Genomic DNA, 21,839 nt, shown 5'->3' with positions numbered 1-21,839 from the left:
TCTAGGCCAAGTTCGAACATGGGCCTTGCCGGGTCAAAAACTAGGTCACGGGGTCACTTAGTGCGTTTTAAACATTCAGCATGTTGTCCGCTCTCTAATTCAAGTAGTTTTCATCCGATCTTCACCAAACTTGGTCAGAAGTTGTATCTACATGATGTCTAGGCCAAGTTGAACATGGGCCTTGCCGGGTCAAAAACTAGGTCACGGTGTCACTTTGTGCGTTTTAAACATTCAGCATGTTGTCCGCTCTCTAATTCAAGTAGTTTTCATCCGATCTTCACCAAACTTGGTCAGAAGTTGTATCCAGCCTGTCCAGTATTACACAGTGACATTGTCCCTTATTAGCAGCATGACATTGTCCCTTATTAGCAGCATGACATTGTCCCTTATTAGCAGCATGACATTGTCCCTTATTAGCAGCATGACATTGTCCCTTATTAGCAGCATGACATTGTCCCTTATTAGCAGCATGACATTGTCCCTTATTAGCAGCATGACATTGTCCCTTATTAGCAGCACTTTGTACTCTTTTAGACCCCAAGATCTTTCCCTCTGTACGGAACCATGGTGTGTTTTGTTGCTTAGTTAATGTATATGCAGTTAATTACGATGTATGTTATGTATAGTTTTGACAAATGATCCTTTAATTAACCGTTATGAGTAAAGGTATTATAGATCTATATAAGAGAATACATCAATTAGAAAACTTTAGCAATCTGAATCAATTGATTTACTGATTCCATTTAAAATTATTTTGCCAGTGTGGTATTTGTGAACAAAACACAACATTAAATGATCACAAGCAAAGGATACATTAAGATATGGATAACCTAAAAAAAAAGCTCTTTTACATAAACAAATTGTCAAGTTATTATATACATTATTTTATGAAATGATCAATATCTCAGACCTCGGAATCTGCTACATGTATATTACTATCTGCTTTAGATTTCTTTAAGACTTTCTCAGTTATAAAAGTAGTCACAATAAACTCTTACATTTATCTATTTTGAAAAATGACATCCATTACATCTATTACAGTACCAAATGGGCCAGTAGAGATGGCTAATCATTTAGCCAACGAGTTTCTGGCTCAGCTATCAACACAGATTGTAAACGACCTAACGGACAACACGGATCTTCTCACCATGAATGATGACAATGCAATCAGTAACGAGCTCGCTAACAATCATTTGACCGATCGAGGTAACGAGGCCGAGGGCTTGCAATCCAGTGAACGACTGTGCTTTCATGAACGGTATGCTTTCAGTCACAACAGGATTTACATGACAAACCTGATTTTTTTTGCCCCCCTTCAAAGAAGAGGGTGTATATTGTTTTGTATTGTTTTCAATCGGATCCGGATTTGAATCCAAAGGCCGGGATATCGAATATCGGTTCGAATCCTAATTTGAAAGTAAAAATACGCAAAATAAATTATAATTAAATTTGCTATAGCCAAAATTATGTTTTGAAACACCACAACTTATATATTTCTTTTGAAAAAAAGTAATTAACTTTTATTATTATTTTAAACTTTACAGCTACTAATATTTATACTTCTTTAGCAGCATTAGTAGATGCAGCTGCAGCGGCAACAGCAGTTTTGGAAGCAGAAAAAACGACATCAAAAACAAAAACAAATACTAAGTAGATGAAAACAAAAATAAAATGGACTAACGTTGTTCGAACAAACATTTATACCCGGGTCCAGATTCCGCAAATTTCTAAAAAAACTATCAAAATCGCACATACACGAAAAAGTGTAAGCATTTTAATGACAAACATTAATAATAATATAATGTTATTAATTAGTTGAATTCATATTGGCTTTATTATTGAGCTGAAGACAGCCATATTGGCCTGAGGCCGCAGGTCAATACGGCTGTCTGAAGCTCAATAATAAAGCCAATATGAATTCAACTAATTAATGACAATGTTATTAATTAATTTTATAATAATATTCACCAAGAAAAGCTTGAATTTCACTTTCGAATTACAGGTTTTTTATATTAAATTAAGTATGAAGTTTTGAAAAATAGCAAAATTTCTGTTCTATACAACTTATTGGTGCACAGAAACAATAGCATTTAAACTAAGTATATGACGAAAGATGCTTCCCAGACATTACATGATGCAGGAACACAATTCGACAGGTCGCGAAATTATGCAAAATTTACCTGAATAACATTCCAGCCACACTGGATCCACTGCCATTGTTTTTAATACAACTCAGAAAGACAATAAGGATTGCAAACTTACTTATTGCCATTAGGAATTGCATTTGTAATGTGTAAATCCTCCATGATATCGAATTAGTTTTGCATTGGGCGCTCATTGTAGTTGATTGAAAATATTGCAAGTTGTTATTTTGGTACGCTCAAATATTGAACCTTACTGTTGTGGTTACACTGCACTATTGTTATTGTCAAAAAAGGGAGCTGAATATATAAGGGGCTGAATCCCGGGGGGGAGGGGGGGGGGTAACTTCCTATATACGGGTATATAGGGGTGTGCCGATTTTTTTTATGGGGTGTGTTTTTCGACTAAAATAATAGAAGTGGGTATGGTTTTGAGCATCTAAGTATAGATATGGGTATTGAAATCAGAAAAATCAGAAATTTGCTTGTATATAAATTCATATAGATTTGAAAGTAGATCAGTATCAAAACAAGAGATGTGTTTGTCAGAAACAAAAGGCCCCCTAATGCGCCGCTTTCGTTTTTACCTTTGACCTTGAAGGATGACCTTGACCTTTCACCACTCAAAATGTGCAGCTTCATGACATACACATGCATGTCAAATATCAAGTTGCTATGTTCAATATTTCAAAAGTTATTCCAAAACTTTAATGTAAGGTTAATGTTTGAAGACAGAATGACGGAATGACAGAATGACGGACAGACAGGCCAAAAACAATATACCCCCGATCTTTCCATCCGGGGGCAAAATGGGTATGATAAATGTCATTCTTGTGTATAAATGGGTATCACAAAGTAAATGTCAGTAGTGGGAAAGATGCAGAAGATTGACTGCGTTAATCTGTTGGTTGATTGACCAAGATGATACTGTGACGTCATATATTAACATACGTCATATATTAAGTGACGAAATCGTTGCATAATCTAAAAGTGCCGGGAAAAGTGCAGTTACTGCAAATGATATATGAAAATTGTGTCGGAATTAGACGACTTAACGCTAGATGTGAACACGGAATTATACTCTGTAATTCCCGGCTGTCATTGTGACATCTTGGATAATAATATATATTTTGTAGAAAATTGTGATTATGTGTTGAATCAAGAAATCGTTATCACAGGCTTTGAAAGTTAATTAAGAAAACATATTTAATTTCCGGTCATACTTAAATAAAGGATTTTACTAAAAGTTGAAAACATATTTGAAATGGAGATTTTTATTACGATAGACGAATAATAAAGTGACCAATCTGTTTACGTAGACAGTTTAGATATATCTCTAGCTCAACTAAGGGTCCAGTTTATCAAAATTCCTGTATTGAAATGGGTCCACTTTCTCCATGATATCGTATACAAATGGGTATGCTTTAAAAAAAATCTTGTATCAAAATGGGTCTACTTTATCAGAGTTCTGGTATGAAAATGGGTCACATTTCAGAAGTCCCTTACCCTACCATTTGGGAAGAAGTTACCCCCCCCCCCTCCCCCCCCCCCCCCCCCCCGGGGGCTGAATGCTTAAAGTATATTTTTAAAGATTTAACTTCAAAATGGCGTCCAAATTGTGGAAAGTTTAGATTCTCATATAAGGCCGAGTTTTTCCTGGTTCTTATAATATGAATAACGCTGTATTTTAACAAGCAATAATCGCATCACACGCAATCTGCAATAAGTATCAATAAAATACTTCGTAACAACCACTTATAAGCCAGAATTAGTATGCTGATAAAACCCGAAATGCTTTCACACCGAGAATTTTAATTATTTAGGTGCATCGTGAATTTTCTTCTGCGCCAGTTTGCACCATACAAAACGAAAGTAGACTGTGTAGTACCATGATTTTGTCGAAAAAAGTAGCGATAATGGTAACAGACTACGTACCAGTCAGCCTTGCAAACAGACAGAAACAATTTAATGAAAAGTATTAGGGCGAAAAAACAATTACCGCAAAGGAAAGGTTAAACTCAAATAAGATCCGGATTCGAAACCGATTTTACCAATCACGATTAGATCCGTGAATCCCATTTTGGATCCGCGAATCTCAGATATTTCTGATATCCGTTGCAGCCCTATTGTTTTGCACATGTCGGTCCGTCGGTCAGTCCGTCCACCAAATGGTTTCCGGATGATAACTCAAGAACGCTTAGGCCTAGGATCATGAAACTTCATAGGTACATTGATCATGACTGGCAGATGACCCCTATTGATTTTCAGGTCATTAGGTCAAAGGTCAAGGTCACAGTGACCTGAAGCAGTAAAATGGTTTCTAACGTATTCACACAAGGGCTGCCACTACAAATGACAGCTCATTTGGGGGGCATGCGTGTTTTACAAACAGCCCTTGTTGGCTTGGCTTTTGCCAACTTTTCAAGAAGTCTTCCAACAGCTCTTGTTTTTATGCCTTCAATACTGGGCGTCATTAAAGATTGCACTTGGTGTTTTTTATGCCCCAAAATCTTGATTGCACTGTATTTTCACATTTTTAAGGCCCCCTTCGAAGAACAGGGGGTATATTGTCTTGCACATGTCGGTCTGTCGGTCGGTCCGTCCACCAGATGGTTTCCGGATGATACTCAAGAACGCCTAGGCCTAGGATAATGAAACTTCATAGGTACATTGATCATGACTGGCAGGTGACCCCTATTGATTTTCAGGTCACTAGGTCAAAGGTCAAGGTCACAGTGACTTTAAACAATAAAATGGTTTCCGGATGATAACTCAAGAATGCTTACGCCTAGGATCATGAAACTTCATAGGTACATTGATAATGACTGGCAGATGACCCCTATTGATTTTCAGGTCACTTGGTCAAAGGTCAAGGTCACAGTGACTCTAAATAGTAAAATGGTTTCTGGTTCCAAAACTTTAACCTTGGTTAAAGTTTGATAACTTTTTATGTCTGTCGGTCCGTCCACCATCTTCATAGGTACATTGATCATGACTGGCAGATGACCCCTATTGATTTTCAGGTCACTAGGTCAAAGGTCAAGTTCACAGTGACAAAAAACAGATTCACACAATGGCTGCCACCACAACTGACAGCCCATACGGGGGCCATGCATGTTTTACAAACAGCCCTTGTATTATTTGATTTGGCAATTTATAAATACTGTGAAACCATTATTATTCGTCCGACATTAATTTTCACCTTTTTCGTCCTTCGACCGATGGACGAATTCAAGATTCTAACGAACAATTATGTCCCATATTTGAAACAAATAAGACTGAATTACTGTAGGCATGAGGCATTAAAATCCAGCGTAATCCATGCATATACACAGGGCTCGAAATTAACACTCGCACACTCGCAAAATGCGAGAAAAAAAGATTGCAAGGTAAGTTATAAGCCACTAGTATTTTTTGCAAATAAAGAAAGAGTGAAAAAAAACTAGTTATATTGCCTAATGCGTTCGACGGCGTGAACGCTAAACCGTAGGTCAATTTTTTGAACGTCCGAATACCCATATGCGGAAGCGCGCACCTTGTTTGTTGACTGGTATACTTATAATACAGATACACAGATGGTATTGATACAAAGAACATGAAACAGTCGACTATTCACACTCGAGTTAAATCCGGTTTTGACAAAAAGGGGTGTTCATTATACAGTGTAATGCGTCGACTTCGTTTAGGTATAATAGTGTTGATTAGCGCTAATTGTTAACAACTTTATTACCCATTGTGTGTATTGTGTTTTTCAAGGGTGTTGCATATTATACAGCCTACACGCGGCGAATCCGGATTAAAGACAATACTATTAAACGCAATTAAAATATGACGATGTGTGATCAACACCTGACTGAAATATATTCTGCGCTTTGTTACAAATTAATAAAGAACATTTTAATTTGTGTTTGGTTGTTTGGTTTTAACTGCATCTACTATTTTTGTACATATACATAAAACCCTGTACCTTTGTTTTTTTTTATAACGCTTGAAACTTTAATGAAATATGACCAAAATAATTTGCTTACGCTAATTATAACCCATAATGTTCGCACCTTCTCTAATTGGCGCCGATGAAGGTAAGATTGTTATCAGTTTGACCGTGATAGTAATGGAAAAAGACTAATTGGCTTCGTTGTTTAAAACACTCGTTAACGATTATTCAGTCTCACTTATCCGCTAATCATAACAAAGAACGTGTCAATGACATAAAATAATAAGGGACAGTTACTATCACCTAAAATAACAGACTTGTTAATTGGCATATGCAAAACAAGGCCCAACTCCTGCAAGTGACTACCAAGTGTCACCTCTCTTTCCCCAGCACGATTTTTTCGCAACCGCGTATTACATGTATTACAAACAAATCGGACATTTTTTGTTGTTTTTTTCAAAACCAGAAATGGACGAATTTAAGAGCGGACTAAATAGTTATTTTTATGAAAAGGGCGAAATTTTGTGCCGACGAAAATAAATGGTTTCACAGTAATACCGGTACCAGAAATGATCACTTTGCAGGGACAGCGTGTCATACGTAAACCTGCTTCACTAACTTAAAGGTCATGGTCACACTTGATGATAAAAGTCCTCATGGTCATAGTCATGATTCATCTACTTTAACGTTTTATTGTTAGAGGCTCTGTCATGCCCTTTGTCTTTTTCCAACAGAGATGTGATATTTCCACGTATCAGCATATTTCCGTGAATGCTATTTTCCCAGGGTGAAATTCTGAGGTTTGTTTAACTTCGGAAATAAATTAGTGTGCAATTTTTTGGGTATGACTGATTCTGCAGTATAGTACAAAAGTGGCAGAATTGTTCACATAGAACAAGAAAGAAAATGACAATTTATTGTGAAATTCACCCTAATGAATACTGTTAAATTTACATCATTAGCATGTGAAATAAAAAAGATTTTGATAAATAAATCTTGATTTAGACTCGTTTTGTGTTTATATTTTATGAATTTGTACATTTTATGCGTGAAAGGTTTGTTGCTCGTAATGCACACCTTGTTGTCGAAAATCGCCAGGATTTTCCTCCATTTTTAATTCTATTCAACATCAACCCTGTTCCAAGCATGAACCTGTCTGTAACATATTTTGTATTAGTAAATAAAGCCTTGATCACTTATTAGATTTGGAAAAAAAATCATAGAAGTAATTTGATGATAACAACCCCCTGGCGTGTGCTTACATTAGCAGCTTTAAATTATTGTCGCTTTATTGCTGATTTTCTGTTAGAAAAATAGAGAATTAAGAGCTTTGATTTGTGTGTGTTTTTGTTAAATACCTTATGATCATTTGAAATAGTTGTTGGTTGGTCAATACATACTGATACTGTGAACATTGGACAATTATTCTTGCAGTATAAGTTAACATTAAAATATTTTACTTGTCTCTGTCATGTTTTTGCTTTGTTTGATTGGATTTTTTAAAAGATATTTGTGTCCGTTGTCTATAGAAGCTGGTAAACATGTTTGTAAATACATTTAATTGATGTTCAGTATTTTCATGTGTTCAATTAACCCTGTAGATGTGGAAGCCTGATCAAGCTAACAAATGGGAGGAGAACGGCAGAACGACGACGGCCATTGGATGAGTTTAACAACGGCGTTGTAATGACAAATAGGCCTCTAAACGATGATGAATATTTTGAGGTAAGGTATTGAGGCCTTAAAACCTTTACCACTTTAAAACGTTTTTTGACGTATTTGTAGTCCCTTAGAAAGATTAATTTAATTTAAGACCTTTCTTACTAGATTCAAGTATTTAAGGCTTCATTTCCAACCCTTAGATACTGATTAGCAGCAAACAGCATAAAACCTGACAGACTGCGAGTTACTCTCAGGCTGTTCTTGTTTTATGCTGTTTGCACATAGGCATTTTCACTTTGCTTCTAAGTGGTAAATGGTTAAACAGCAATGAACACGTTCATGTACAAAATCAATACAAAACGCGCTAACAATTCAGAGGGTTAAAATTTTGCAAGAGCAAATTTGTTTATGATCATAAGCTAAGACAAGTGAGCATTTTGAAAAATGATAAAATAAAAATAGAATAAAAAACAAAAAAACTGCACAACAACTGCATTTGTGTTATATAGCCTAATCAAGTCCAAAGACACTATAATCCTGAGTATTTTACCATGTTAGGTTAAGATAAGCATGTACAACAGTAAGTCCTCTAGACCTTAAAACGTTCATATATATTTTGAGGTAAACTATCAAGGCTCTTATACAATATTAAATAAATAAATGGGAGGTCATGTCTTTAGTCCTTTACATGATGTTGAATACTGTGAGTTGACATATTTAGGCTTTTAAACTATAATGAATACTTTGAATACAAATATCTAGTCGTTTACAGAATTATTAATGCTTGGATTAAAAATCTGAAGTCCTTTAAACGATGATGAATACTTTTAGGTTAGAAATCTGGGCCCTTAAAATCATGATTACTATTCTCAAGATTTGCCTAAATTGAAGGGCCCAGCGCCCTGCTGTCCCATGGTTCAACCCGGCCCCGTGGTCCCCTACTTTGCCATTTTTTTGTTCCCTACCGGTTTCACCGGAGGGGACTTATGGTTTGCACTCTGTCTGTCAGTCTGTCTGTAACACTTTTCTGGATCCTGCGATAACTTTTAAAATTCTTAATATTTTTTCATGAAACATGGATAGATGGCAATATGGACATTATGCATGTCATTTCATTTTGTTCATACGGCAAATTTTATTTGAAGTTTCAATACATTAAGTAAATGTGCACGTTGAAAATAGATTTATAAACTATGGAACTATATTTTTTATTAAAATTCATGTAATAAGAAATTTATATGCATGCTGTAGGGTTTTGGATATCATTTATGGGCGCTAAAGTGGCCTTTGGCAAAATAGAACCCTGCCCTTTTGTAATAATAGAATGAGCGCTGTTAATGCATAGGTGATGTACATCATAAGTATAACTTGGGGCTGCAAATAGAAAGTATTTGAACATACCTTCTTGATAAAGGTATGTGTAGCAATCTGAATGAATTCCTGTAGATATGTAAATTCTTAAGCATTTGTGCTTGTTTATACTCCCAGATTCGACTGGACCGACTGGTGGACAAGTGGTCAGGCTCTATAGAGGTGGGCATCACCACCCACAACCCCAGCGTGATAGACCTCCCTCAGACGATGACCAACATGAGATCAGGTGGGCAGATGCACTGACCATTGGGGCACACATGTACAGTTTTTCCCCCATATTCCACATAGCGACAGCGTTTTTTTCTGTCTTTATAAAGTACCCATAAATGGTACTTTCCCAATTGAGGAAAATCTGCAAAATTCCAAAGTGCTGTTTGAAAAATTCCCGATAGGAAGGAAAATGTTGTCAATTTTGTTCCAAAATTGCATTATCTGCAAGTGAACAAGTAAAATGAGCTCTGAAACTGAACATAAGAGCAAAATTGCTTGTAAATGAATATTTGAATTGTGTTTTTATCCCCCCGAAGGAGGGCATATAGTGATCGCACTGTCTATTCGTCTGTCATTCTGTCACACTTTTGCGTTTAGGCTTCAAAAAATTCTCATAACTTCTATGTCCTTTCAGATGTAACCTTCATATTTGGTATGCATGTGTATATGTACAAGGCCTTTCCATACGCACACAAATTTTGACCCCTTCGACCTTGACCTTGAACTTAGGGTGCGCTGTTAGGTTTCGAAATCTGCGTTTAGGTTTCGAAAAAAGAGTTTTTTGGGGGCATATGTCTTCCGATGGAAACAGCTCTTGTTTTTAGCTCACCTGAGCACAACTTGCTCATGGTGAGCTTTTGTGATCGCCTTTTGTCCGTCGTCCGTCGTGCATTGTTCGTTGTGCGACATCAACATTTGCCTTGTTCACTCTCTAGAGGCCACATTTATTGTCCAATCTTCATGAAATTTGGTCAGAAGATTGGTTTCAATGATATCTTGGATGAGTTCGTAAATGGTTACGTTTGCTTAAAAAACATGGCTGCCAAGGGGCGGGGCATTTTTCCTTATATGGCTATAGTAAAATCTTCTTAACACTCTAGAGGCCACATTTATTGTCTGATCTTCATGAAACTTGGTCAGAAGATTCATCCCAATAATATCTTGGACAAGTTCGAAAATGATGCCGGTTGGTTGAAAAACATGGCCGCCAGGGGACGGGGCATTTTTAGCTCACCTGAATGCTCAGGTGAGCTTTTGTGACCGGTCTTTGTCCGTTGTACGTCCGTCCGTCCGTCTTACGTCCACATTTGTTCGTAAACACTCTAGAGGCCACATTTATTGTCTGATCTTCATGAAACTTGGTCAGAAGCTTTGTCCCAATGAAATCTTGGTCCCGCTGGAAACTGGGTCGTGCCGGGTCAAAAACTAGGTCACTAGGTCAAAAAAAAGAAAAAACTTGTAAACACTGTAGAAGTCACATTTCATGCCCAAACTTCATGTAACTTTGTCAAAATGTTTGTCTTAATGATATGTTGGTTGAGTTCAAAAGTGGTTCCGGTCCATTGAAAAACATGGCCGCCAGTGGGCGGGGCAGTTTTCCTTATTTGGCTATAGAGAAACCTTGTAAAAGCTCTTGAAGTCACAATTTTTGCCCAATCATCATGAAAGTTGGTCAAAACATTGGTTTTATTGATATCTTGGACAAGTTCGAAAATGGTCCAGATCAGTGGAAAAACATGGCCGCCAGTGTGCGGGGCATTTTTCTCTAATTGTATACAGTGAAAACGTGAACACTCTAGAATTCACATTTTTGGCCCAATTTTCATGAAATTTAATCAGAACATTTGTTTCCTTGATATGAGAATTGAGTTCGAAAATGGTTCCGGTCTGTGGAATAACATGGCTGCCGGGGGGGGCAGTTTTCCTTATTTGGCTATAGATAAACCTTGTAAACACTCTAGAAGTCACAATTTTTGCCAAATCATCATGAAAGTTGGTCAAAACATTGGTTTTATTGATATCTCAGACGAGTTCGAAAATGGTCCAGATCGGTGAAAAAACATGGCCGCCAGTGGGCGGGGCATTTATCTCTATATGTATATAATGAAAACATGTGAACACTCTAGAAGTCACATTTTTGGCCCAATTTTCATGAAATTTGGTCAGAACATTTGTTTCCTTGATATGAGAGTTTAGTTAGAAAATGGTTCCGGTCAGTTAAGGCTGCCAGGGGGGGGGGGCAGTTTTCCTTATTTGGCTATAGAGAAACTTTGTAAACACTCTAGAAGTCACAATTTTTGTCCAATCATCATGAAAGTTGCTCAAAACATTGGTTTTATTGATATCTCAGACGAGTTCGAAAATGGTCCAGATCGGTGAAAAAACATGGTCGCCAGTGGGTGGGGCATTTTTCTCTATATGTATATAGTGAAGACATGTGAACACTCTAGAAGTCACATTTTTGGCCCAATTTTCATGAAATTTGGTCAAAACATTTGTTTCCTTGATATGAGAGTTGAGTTCGAAAATGGTTCCGGTCAGTTGAATAACATGGCTGCCAAGGGGGGGGGGCAGTTTTCCTTATTTGGCTATAGAGAAACCTTGTAAACACTCTAGAAGTCATGTCACGTAATTACAATTACGTATTGTTCGTGGAAAAGACACAGTCACCAACAAAGTTCATTTCTGATTTCTTTGCGTTTTATTTCTGCTTATTAACACAACACAACGTTTCCAAAATGTTTGTCAAATGCAAGAGACATGCGAAGCCCGCAATGGGCCCATTCCGCGAAAGCCAGCAATAATGCGACTTGTATGTTCGGCCGTTTAAGTAAGACTGTCCATAAATATAGATATAAACAACGAAAGCTTTGATAATTGTTACGTGTACAATTCTGATTGGCTGTGTAACGTCACGTGTCTACATGTACAATTCTGATTGGCCGTTTGTTAAGTCACGTATCTGCAACCTAAATATACGTATGCAACGGACACCTAATGAATACATACGGAAATGACCGAAGATTGACACATACGGTAAGCAAATATTCGTGTCCGGTAATTATAACCCGAGGCTAATGATTTGTTGATCCAGATGGCTGCCTATTTAAGATTGTATGAAATGTGGTACAAAGTTCGATCATTATATAAATCCAACAATGCCCCAAATGTGCGTTTTGTGTGCGTTATGTTACAGTCACAATTTTTGCCCAATCATCATGAAAGTTGGTCAAAACATTGGTTTTATTGATATCTCGGACGAGTTCGAAAATGGTCCAGATCGGTGATAAACATTGCCGCCAGTGTCCGGGGCATTTTTCTCTATATTTATATAGTGAAAACATGTGAACACTCTATAAGTCACATTTTTGGCCCAATTTTCATGAAATTTGGTCAGAGCATTTGTTTCCTTGATATGAGAGTTGAGTTCGAAAATGGTTCCAGTCAGTTGAATAACATGGCTGCCGGGGGGGGGGGCAGTTTTCCTTATTTGGCTTATAGAGAAACCTTGTAAACACTCTAGAAGTCACAATTTTTGGCCAATCATCATAAAATTTTGTCAAAACATTGGTTTTATTGATATCTCTGACGAGTTTGAAAATGGTCCAGATCTGTGAAAAAACATGGCAGCCTGTGGGTGGGGCATTTTTCTCTATATGTATATAATGAAAACATGTGAACACTCTAGAAGTCACATTTTTGGCACAATTTTGATGATATTGTGTCAGAACATTTGTTTCCTTGATATGAGTGTTGAATTTGAAAATGGTTCCGGTCAGTTAAATAACATGGCTGCCAGGGGGGGCCGTTTTCTCATTTTTATATAGTAAAAAAAGCTTATGAACACGCTAGAAGTCACATTTTTTGCCCAATCATCATGAAACTTGGTGAAGAGATTGGTTTTATATATATCACATAATTAATGCCATAATTATTGCCTTTAGATTGTCCAAATTTTCATTATATTATACAAAAACCTTGTAAACACTCCAGAGGTCACAATTTTGTTTCAGATTTTATGAATCTTGGTCATTATATTTATTTGTGTAAGCAAAGTTTGATATTTGGTAAGGGGGGTCAACTCTAAATAACAGTGACCAGGTCAAATCTTACAAAAACAAAATCACTCCATATGCCAGAGTTTTGGATCAATAATGATGAAACTTGACCAGGATGTTTGTCTGGACAATATCTAGGTCAAGTTTGACATTTGGTAAAGATTTAAAGAACCGACTCCTCTCAGGTGAGCAAACTAGGGCCATCTTGGCCCTCTTGTTCCTTATATGGCTATAGTAAAACCTTGTTAACACTCTAGAGGCCACATTTATTTTCCGATCTTCATGAATCTTGCTCAGAAGATTTGTCCCACTGATATCTTTGATGAGTTCAAAAATGGTAACCTTTGCTTGAAAAACATGGCTGCCAAGGGGCGGGGCATTTTTCCTTATATGGCTATATATGGCTATAGTAAAATCTTGTTAACACTTTAGAGGCCACATTTATTGTCCAATCTTAATGAAACTTGGTCAGAAGATTCATCCCAATAATATCTTGGACGAGTTTTAAAATGATGCCGGTGGGTTGAAAAACATGGCTGCCAGGGGGTGGGGCATTTTTCCTTATATGGCTATAGTAAAACCTTGTTAACACTCTAGAGGCTACATTTATTGTCCAATCTTGATGAAACTTGGTCAGAAGATTTGTTTTAATGATATCTTGGATGAGTTCGAAAATGGTTACGTTTGCTTGAATTACATGGCTGCCAAGGGGCGGGGCATTTTTCCTTATATGGCTATATAAGGCTATATTTAATTCTTGTTAACACTCTAGAGGCCACATTTATTGTCCAATCTTCATGAAACTTGGTCAGAAGATTCATCCCGATAATATCTTGGTTGAGTTCGAAAATTATGCTGGTTGGTTTAAAAACATGGCCATCAGGGGGCGGGGCATTTTTCTTTATATGGCTATAGTAAAACCTTGTTAACACTCTAGAGGCCACATTTATTTTCCGATCTTCATGAAACTTGGTCAGAAGATTTGTCCCGATAATATCTTGGATGAGTTCAAAAATGATGCCGGTTGGTTGAAAAACATGGCTGCCAGGGGGCGGGGCAATTTTCCTTATATTGCTATAGTAAAACCTTAATTGTTAACACTCTAGAGGCCACATTTATTTTCCGATCTTCATGAAACTTGGTCAGAAGATTTGTCCCAATAATATCTTGTTATCTCAGATTAGCGACTTTGGGCCTTTCAGGCCCTCTTGTTCCCAATTTGCCAGGTACTGATGCTAAATAAATTCCCGAAAGGAAAATAAAATCCCTGATTGAAATACTTTGGTATATTACTTTGCTTTATTTATAACTATGCAGGGTTTACTGGAGTAACCCATATACTTGCTCACTTCTTTGGTTCATTGGCATAACATTTTATAAGTTTGTGGAGTGAACTATTTCCACTTTTATTGTGCATTTAAATCAGTAATCACAAAATCAGTAATCACAATGGAGTGTAGATGTGCAAGTCCACACAATTCTATGGTATTTCCCTGTTGACATAGAAGCCAAGCCAAGGCATGCGGTTCCCAGTTTTCAAATAAATAAACTGTTTTCAACACTAACCTTGTACTTTGAATCATTTAGCAGCTTTCTTGGAAAACTGGGAGTAATACATGTGCTCAAACGCCGATCTTAATCGATACTTAACGCTTTTATGGGTTTCTTCGTTAACCCTTTCAGTGCAGGAACCGAATTTTGAAGGCCTTTGCAAACACTTTGGATCCAGATGAGACGCCACAGAACGTGGCGTCTCATCAGGATCCAAACTGTGTGCTATTCTGATAATATTCTTTGAAAAAAATCAAAGAAAATGCTAATTTTAGAAATTCAGAAGATGACATTTTAGCAGACGGCAAATTTCCCAGCATGCAAAGGGTTAAAGAAAGACTCTTCTTAGCAAAAATTCATGCGGCTTGTCTTCAGGTACCATCATGATGAGTGGGTGTGGAATTCTCACCAACGGGAAAGGCACACGGAGAGAGTATGGCCAGTACAATCTGGATACCCTGGCGGTAGGTGTCTGCAGTGTGTGGCTGGGGGCTGATATTTTGGTAGGGTGGCAAATAAAAGTTGGACTGTCTGTCAAGCATTCTGTTTTCTGGAGTTTTTATATGAAAGCCTTTTAGATATTCAGCTGATTTATGGTGTGGGAGTCTACCTACATGACTAACAGATGAAGTTTGAGTTTTGTTCCAGTCCATTGATTTTTTGCGAAGTTATTGAGATTGCCAAACTATGCTAATTCATACATATTAATGCCTAAATGACTTGACAAGTCATATCGCGATGTGTATAAATCGCAATCTGTGGATCCAGCAAACCACGATTGAACGGACCTGTAGTGTATAACGTTTACATTTCCCCAGTATATGAATCAAATCGTTTTTAGAAACAAAATTGTTTCTAAGAAAGCAATCCTTAAATTACCGTGGTAGTTTCTTTTATCCTTCATTAATTTTGTTGTTGAATATATTACGGTTTTTGTATGTATAATAATAACTTCACCTGTTGATAAATATGTTCATCAGTATGTGACCTTGGGCTCATGCAGACTATTGTAGTTTCTTCGAAAGCAGAATGTAATGGCAACCAGGTATTTGGACAATAATCTAGTATACAATGACTTAAATAAGATAAGGAATACAAGGTTTGAGGTAGAAACATAAAAAAAATCTAATGTAGATATGTTTGCCCTTTCCCCATCAGAAGCAATGTGAAAATGGCTTTCGCAGCCAGCATAACGCCAGAACAACCTGTGAGTAACTCTCAGTCTGTTCAGGTTTTATGCTGTTTGCTGCTCATCAGTATTTGAAGGTTGGAAAGGAAGCCTTTAAAAATTGATTATAGGAAAAAAGAACTTAAATTTAATTGGATTTTTAAAGGAACTACAAACGCATCAAAGTGCATTTATAAGTGGTAAAGGGTTAAGCAGATCAGCCATGCTCTGTGAAAAGGGGTTTTAATGCATGTTCCTAAAGTACAGTCCCATATTAGCTGGTGCAGCCTGCACAGGCTAATCAGGGATAACATGTTATGCCTTAACTTGATGTTTTTTTAGAAGAGACTTTCTGTAAACGAAAAATATCCTATAAGCGGAAAGTGTCGTCCCTGATTAAGCTGTGTGGACTGCACAGGCTAATCTGTGATGACACTACACACACGCATTAAACACCCTGTTTTACAGCGCATGGCCCAGATACAAAAGTTCTGTATTCATTTCTAGAAATGTAACCTTGTAGGAAGGTGATAGGATTGGACTCATTCGCAAAGCAGACGGCAGTTTGCACTACTTTGTGAATGGCGTAGACCAAGGGATGGCGACAAACTCATGTCCTCGTACTGTATGGGGCGTAGTTGACCTCTACGGCATGGCTGTCAAGGTGACCATGCTTGACCGTAATGACCCCAACTATAACCACATGATGAACAGTCAGACTGGGCCGGAACAACAGAGATTCTTGCCACAAGTTACGGACATGGTCGATGAAAATAGCACTACTGATACTTCGCAAACCAACAGGAGACGTAAGTGGTAGTTTCATGTGGACAAAAAGGTTACATTTAAAGTTGCTCATTAACCAGGTTTTCCGAAGGAAAAAACTGGTTATTAGATTGGCGAATGCGGGCGGGCTGGCTGGCTGGCTGGCTGGCGGGCTGGCGGAACAAGCTTGTCCGGGCCATAACTATGTCGTTCATTGTCAGATTTTAAAATCATTTGGCACATTTGTTCACCATCATTGGACGGTGTGTCGCGCGAAATAATTACGTCGATATCTCCAAGGTCAAGGTCACACTTTGAGTTCAAAGGTCAAAAATGGCCATAAATGAGCTTGTCCTGGCCATAACTATGTCATTCATTGTGAGATTTTAAAATCATTTGGCACATTTGTTCACCATCATGGTACGGTGTGTGGCACGAAAGAATCACGTCAATATCTCCAATGTCAAGGTCGCCACGACTAAAAATAGATTTTTTTTTTAAAACAAACTTACAAAGGGGGTTAATTTTGTTTGTTCATTTCAAAAGTTCAGTTTGAGTTTTCTCCCTTTATCAGATTTTTTTTTCACAATGAAAACCTGGTTTTGTGACAATTTTGTCCCTTGTTTTTTTTTGGTTTAAGGTGACAGCCAATTGTAATAATCCCCATGTTAAAGCTAACCTGAGCTCATGGTGTGTTTTTATGCCCCAGGTAGTGTGGCATATAGCAGTCCGAATGTCTGTCTTTCCGTCTGTCCAGCATTTCATTTTCCAGTTTTTTATCCTCAAAGTTTTCAGATATGGACCTGATATTTTGTGTGTGTGTCTACCTGCCTGACTTACAGATGAAGTGTGCTTTTCATGACGGTCAATTGATTTTTGCAAAGTTATGTGCCTTGGACTTTCTGTTTTTCCAGAGATTTTTTGCAAAACGCTTTTGGATATGCAGCTGATTTTTGTATGTGAGTTTACCTATATGACTTACAGATGAAGTGTGATTTTCATTCCGGTCACATGGGGTCACAAACTGGATAAGTGGATCAACATTATGAAAAAGCTTGTGAACACTTTAGAAGTCATTTTTATGCCCCCGGTAGGGTGGCATATAGCAGTTGAACTGTCCGTCAGTCAGTCTGTCCGTCCGTCCGAAAACTTTAATGATCATAACATTTTTAATATTGAAGATAGCAACTTGATTTTCGGCATGCATGTGTATCTCATGAAGCTGCACATTTTGAGTGGTGGAAGTGCAAGGTCAAGGTCATCCTTCAAGGTCAAAGGTCTAATTTTTTTTTTTTAATCTGTCCGTCCGTCCGAAAAAAACTTTAACATTGGCCATAACTTTTTCAATATTGAAGATAGCAACTTGATATTTGGCATGCATGTGTATCTCATGAAGCTGCACATTTTGAGTGTTGGAAGTTCAAGGTCAAGTTCATCCTTCAAGGTCAAAGGTAAAAAAACCCAACAAAAACATTCAAAGCGGCGCAATAGGGGGCATTGTGTTTCTGACGAACACATCTCTTGTTTAAAATAAATTATGTCCAATCATCCTGAAACTTTCTCAAAACATTTGTTCCTATGATATTTCAGCCATGTTGGAAAATGGTTTTGGTTTGCTAAAGAACATGGCTGCCAGGGGCGGGGCAGTTTTGCTGTTATGGCTGCATTGAAATATTGCACACACTCTAGAATTCACAGTTTTTGTTGAATGCTCTAAAAACTTGCTCAAAACATTTAATTCCTCTATATATCTTGAATCAGATATAAATTGTTCTGGTCAGTTAAAAAAACCTGGCTTCCAGGGGGCATCATAATAAAATGTGCTCTGAACATGTCCAAATGATGACAAAAGACCTTTATGCGCCAACGGCCTTTATGGGACTATGACTTACGTATGATGATATCTAGGCTGAGTTAGAAAAGGGTTCCATCCTGATACAAGATAACTGGGGTGGGGTGGCAATATGATATATGGCAATAGTGATACTTGAGTAGTTATTTTCATGTGGATCTCTAGTGAGCGGCTCTGTGCATTTGACCTTTTGTATTGATTTTTAGCTCGACTATTATATATGAAATCTATATAGTGGCGCTATCCTACTCATACCTTCTATGTTAAAGTTTGTGTACCACCTTAAATATTTTCAATGTCCCTTGACATATTGCTTTCATATTTTGCAAACTTCTTTACCAACATGACCCCAATCTATAAACAAGAGCAGACAACTGTATCAAGCATTTTGTAAGAATTATGGCCCTTTTTCCATTTAGAATATGCATATTATTGATAAATCTATGTTAAAGTATGAGTACCACCTCAAATATTTTCAATGTCCCTTGACATATTGCTTTCATATTTTGCAAACTTCTTTTCCAACATGACCCCAATCTATAAACAAGAGCAGACAACTGTATCAAGCATTTTGTAAGAATTATGGCCCTTTTTAGCTCGACTATTATATATGAAATATATATACCGTAATAACTTTTTGTTTTCGGACACTTAAAAATAATTAATTTTTTTCGTGTCCGAAAACTTAGATACGAAAAATATTCACAAAATACAGGTGTCCGAAAACTTCGGAGTCGAACATTGAAGTGTCCAAAAATAGCGCCAATTATATCAACGACTACCGGTAATAGCACGCGCTTGTAAAATACCATGCCATATAGTACAAATTACAGATATATATGTTTGCACTGCACTTTAAATAATTTTAAATGCTTAATTTATTTGACAGAAAGTTACTACAAGGTTGTACTTTGACCAACCAGTTCAAAGATGAGCATGTAATGTACCGATACTCCCTAGTATGAACCTGTAATTAACGAAATAAAAAAGGAAACTATAAATTATTTGTTTGTTTATTTCCGATAGTTGTTGTCGAACACCTTCCATTGTTCGTAAAACTTGCAATCCTTGGTGCATCACACTTTGAAGCGTTTAGTATTTGCCACAGTTATTTTACTGAGAAGGGGGAGTACCATTGCGGTAGATAATTGAACTGTTAATTGGCACTACCCCCGGTAATTGTCATAACGCTTATGCTATCGGGTGAAACCATTGTTTAATACCGGTTTACAAGGTTATTTACCCAATAGCGCAAATGTAATGGTCCGTTGCCCTCAGGCATGCACCTGCCATGTTTTATGATGTTAATCTGGTTGTAAAACCCCATGATCGAAGTGTCATTAGATATCGAAAACAGGACCGAAATTTGGTAAAACAGCGCTGTGAAATATACTGTCCGTAAACTTAGAGACATTAATTATGGACGAAAACTTGTGTGTCTGAAAATTAAGAGTCACGAAAAATAATTATTTTTGCTAAAAGAAGGGGTGTCCGAAAACTTAGAGTGTCCGAAAACATAGAGTAATTACGGTAGTGGAGCTATCCTACTCACCCCGATGTTGGCGTTAGCGTTGGCTTTAGCGTGCAAATGTTGAAGTTTGCGTACTACCCCGAATGTTTCCAATGTCCCTTGACATATTGCTTTAATATTTTGCATACTTGTTTACCAGCATGACCCCAACCTATAAACAAAAGCAGACAACTGTATCAAGCATTTTGACAGAATTATTGCCCCTTTTGTACTTAGATACTTGAACATTTTGCTTACATTGCCATAACGTCTTTATTTATGATGAGATTTTATTAATACTTTGACAAAACAACACTTACCTGAATACCACAATGGATTCCACCCAAACAATACCCCACGCCCCAACCCAGAATCCCTGCCACCCCCCCCCCACCTTTGCTCTCCCCCCCAAAAAAATATTTTTCTTTTTCTTTTTTTTTCCTATGACCACATCCCACATTATATAAAGGATATTTGTTGGATTCAGTGAATTATCGATTTTAATTCACGAGTAATCATAGAAAATGATATTTACACGAGTGGCGCAGCCACGAGTGAAAATATATTTTTTCTATGATCACGAGTGAATTAAAATCGATATTGCACCGAATCCAACAAATTTTCTTTTTATTTTATGCTTTTTTTTCACAGTTTATATACATTGTTAGATAGTTTAACTACAGAATGAAGCTGGTATAATGACGTCATTTCGTCAAAAAAATGACATCATTTCACAATAAACTGAAAATTATAGATAATTTTCACTGATAATTTTCACTGTTTGAAACAGTGAAATTATCAGTTTTAATTCACCAATATTTCTCTATTAAGCATCTGAAGGCATTAAATAAAAATAATTTAAAAAAAATTCCTTTTTTTATTTTTGAAAAATCGTCTAATAAATTATTGAATATGAACAATTTCTCCATGATGGCTAATGTTATACTGTCAAGCACTCGAATAGTCGAGCGCGCTGTCCTCTGACAGCTCTTGTTTGTCTTAGTAACTGAATATTTTGTTAAATTTTGTGTTTAGATCCACTTGACTTCTAAAGTATTAAAGCTATTGCTTTCAAACTTCAAATATTTTCTTACTATAATGAGGGTACTGTACCTGGCAAGTTCAATTTGACCTTGACCTTTGAATGACCTTGACTCTCAATGTCAAAATAATAAATTTTAGTTAAATTGCCATAACTTCTTTATTTATGATCAGATTTTATTAATACTTTGACAAAACAACACTTACCTGAATACCACAATGGATTCCACCCAAACAATACCCCACGCCCCAACCCAGAATCCCTGCCCCCCCCCCCCCCCCCCTGCCCCAAATATTTTTATGCTCCCCTTCATAGAAGAGGGGGTGTATTGTTTTGCACATGTAGGTCGGTCCAATGGTCCGTCCACCAGATGGTTTCCGGATGATAACTCAAGAGCGCTTAGGTCTAGGATCAAGAAACTTCATAGGTACATTGATCATGACTGGCAGATGGCCCCTATTGATTTTCAGGTCACAAGGTGAAAGGTCAAGGTCACAGTGACTCGAAATAGTAAAATGGTTTCCGGATGATAACTCAAGAATGCTAAGGCCTAGGATCATGAAACTTCATAGGTACATTGATCATGACTGGCAGATGACCCCTATTGATTTTCAGGTCACTAAGTGAAAGGTCAAGGTCACAGTGACTCGAAATAGTAAAAAGGTTTCCTGATGATAACTCAAGAATGCTTACGCCTAGGATCATGAAACTTCAAAGGAACATTGATCATGACTGGCAGATGACCCCTATCGATTTTCAGGTCACTAGGTCAAAGATCAAGGTCACAGTGA

The 21,839-nt window shown here is 37.2% G+C and overlaps 1 protein-coding gene across 1 annotated transcript in view; it reads left to right on the top strand.

Moving 5' to 3' along the window:
* The window catches only part of LOC127841414 (neuralized-like protein 4), a 69,070-nt gene that overhangs the window by 10,492 nt on the left and 36,739 nt on the right, over positions 1–21,839 (top strand). The window contains 5 exon segments of the mRNA XM_052370232.1: positions 1,042–1,258; positions 7,677–7,800; positions 9,226–9,337; positions 15,087–15,175; positions 16,403–16,688. Coding sequence (XP_052226192.1) covers positions 1,042–1,258; positions 7,677–7,800; positions 9,226–9,337; positions 15,087–15,175; positions 16,403–16,688 — 828 coding nt within the window.

Source organism: Dreissena polymorpha, chromosome 8 (genome assembly GCF_020536995.1).
Source record: "Dreissena polymorpha isolate Duluth1 chromosome 8, UMN_Dpol_1.0, whole genome shotgun sequence".
In the NCBI taxonomy this organism is placed as follows: Eukaryota; Metazoa; Mollusca; class Bivalvia; order Myida; family Dreissenidae; genus Dreissena; species Dreissena polymorpha.
This window is presented reverse-complemented; position numbering and strand designations above follow the sequence as displayed.